This window comes from Monodelphis domestica, chromosome 1 (assembly GCF_027887165.1).
Source record: "Monodelphis domestica isolate mMonDom1 chromosome 1, mMonDom1.pri, whole genome shotgun sequence".
NCBI lineage: Eukaryota > Metazoa > Chordata > Mammalia > Didelphimorphia > Didelphidae > Monodelphis > Monodelphis domestica.
In genome coordinates this window covers 646,303,554-646,305,042 of record NC_077227.1, presented here as the reverse complement: position 1 = coordinate 646,305,042, position 1,489 = coordinate 646,303,554, and the positions used below count along the sequence as shown (strand labels likewise).

General features: G+C 44.5%; 1 protein-coding gene across 1 annotated transcript; it reads left to right on the top strand.

Annotated features, from left to right (window-relative positions):
- The first annotated feature begins 767 nt into the window (after positions 1-767).
- Positions 768-1,282, top strand: LOC100033331 (lipopolysaccharide-induced tumor necrosis factor-alpha factor homolog). Its single transcript, XM_056794106.1, has one exon. The coding sequence runs from the start codon at positions 806-808 to the stop codon at positions 1,280-1,282; it is 477 nt and encodes a 158-aa protein (XP_056650084.1). The 5' UTR covers positions 768-805.
- The last annotated feature ends 207 nt before the right edge of the window (positions 1,283-1,489 follow it).

The window sequence follows — 1,489 nt, the reverse complement described above, 5'->3', positions numbered from 1 at the left end:
AAAAAATCAAGGAAAACAGAAGATGGAACCAGATGTAGTAGATGACTGATGTCTTCTATATCTGACCAAGCTCTGAGCACTCCACTCTGACTGATTCATCCACCTGCATTGCAGTTGGAACAAAACATTCTTATCTGCCAATTCCATTGAAAGAAGTCTTCATATATATGGAGAACACATCACATACCCCACCAATAAAATTGAACTTTTTTGGTTATCCTCAAACTGATTTAGCCCATCTGATAGGATGGTTTTATTGTGGTTTGACTAAACCTAATGATAGCTATACTTTCATTGTGAGATCATGGATCTCTCTGCCAAGGAGATCCCTATATCTTTATAGGAGGGACTCTTTCATACCAAAGTATTGTCATAAAATAATCCCAAAGGGAATTGGAATTGTGATAACATGTCCTGAATATTGAGCCTCAGAGCTCAACCTTCATAGTTGAACTCAGTGTACCAGGTCAGGGAGAACCCACACCTCTATGTGAGGGCTTTCCAAATCCTTTTCTGTTCAACTTAACTGCTTTTGGTGCTCATCTATCACCCAACTCTTACCTGTGGTTCCAAGGAGCTGTATTTTTTATGCCCAGTGATCAAACTGTTCTTTTTCTATTTTGCTTCTTTTTCTTCTGGGGAGAATGATCTTTTTATTTGGACAAATCAAACTAAAACTATTTGTTATCAGTGGATAACCAAAATGAAGTGAAGAGGTAGTAAGAGAGCATCATTGAGAGACTTCAATAAGTTCATCTCGAGGGGAGCTCAGACCTCCTGGCTTGGCTCAGCAGGCGGTGATAAAATGACCACTCCAGGACCACATAATGCTGTTCCAGAAGGAGCATCTGCTCCAACAGTGCCTCCTACCTACGAAGAGACGATGGCGATCAATAGTTATTATCCTACTCCGCCCCCTGTGCCCGTGCCAGGAGTGGTACCCGGGGCCCAGGGGAAGGGCATGAACCGTCCTGCGTACTATACTCAGCCTCTGGCAGTTCCTAATCCTAATGCAATTGCAGTTCAGACTGTGTATGTGCAGCAGGCCGTGTCCTTTTTTGACCGCCCCGTCCAGATGTGCTGTCCTTCGTGTAACAAGATGATAGTGTTCAGTCTCTCCTATAACGCAGGCGCCCTAACCTGGCTTTCGTGCTGCAGCCTTTGCTTATTGGGATGTATAGCCTGCTGTTGCTTCATTCCCTTTTGTGTGGACGCCCTTCAGGATGTCGATCACTATTGCCTGAATTGCAAAGCTCTTCTTGGTACCTATAAAGGTTTGTAGGGCCAAGGCAAAGCGTGAGAAATATGCCTACAGAGTTTGATGACGGCTTTTCAAGTCCTTCAGAAGCTTCACCACCTCTGCAGCTGATGGTGGTCCGCTCTTTGGTGGTCTGCTCTGATTTTTCCAGTGGTCCATTGAAAGGAAAACCAATCAACCAAACCAAAACCAGCCAAACCCCCACAACCTCTGAACCTCTGAACATGGTGC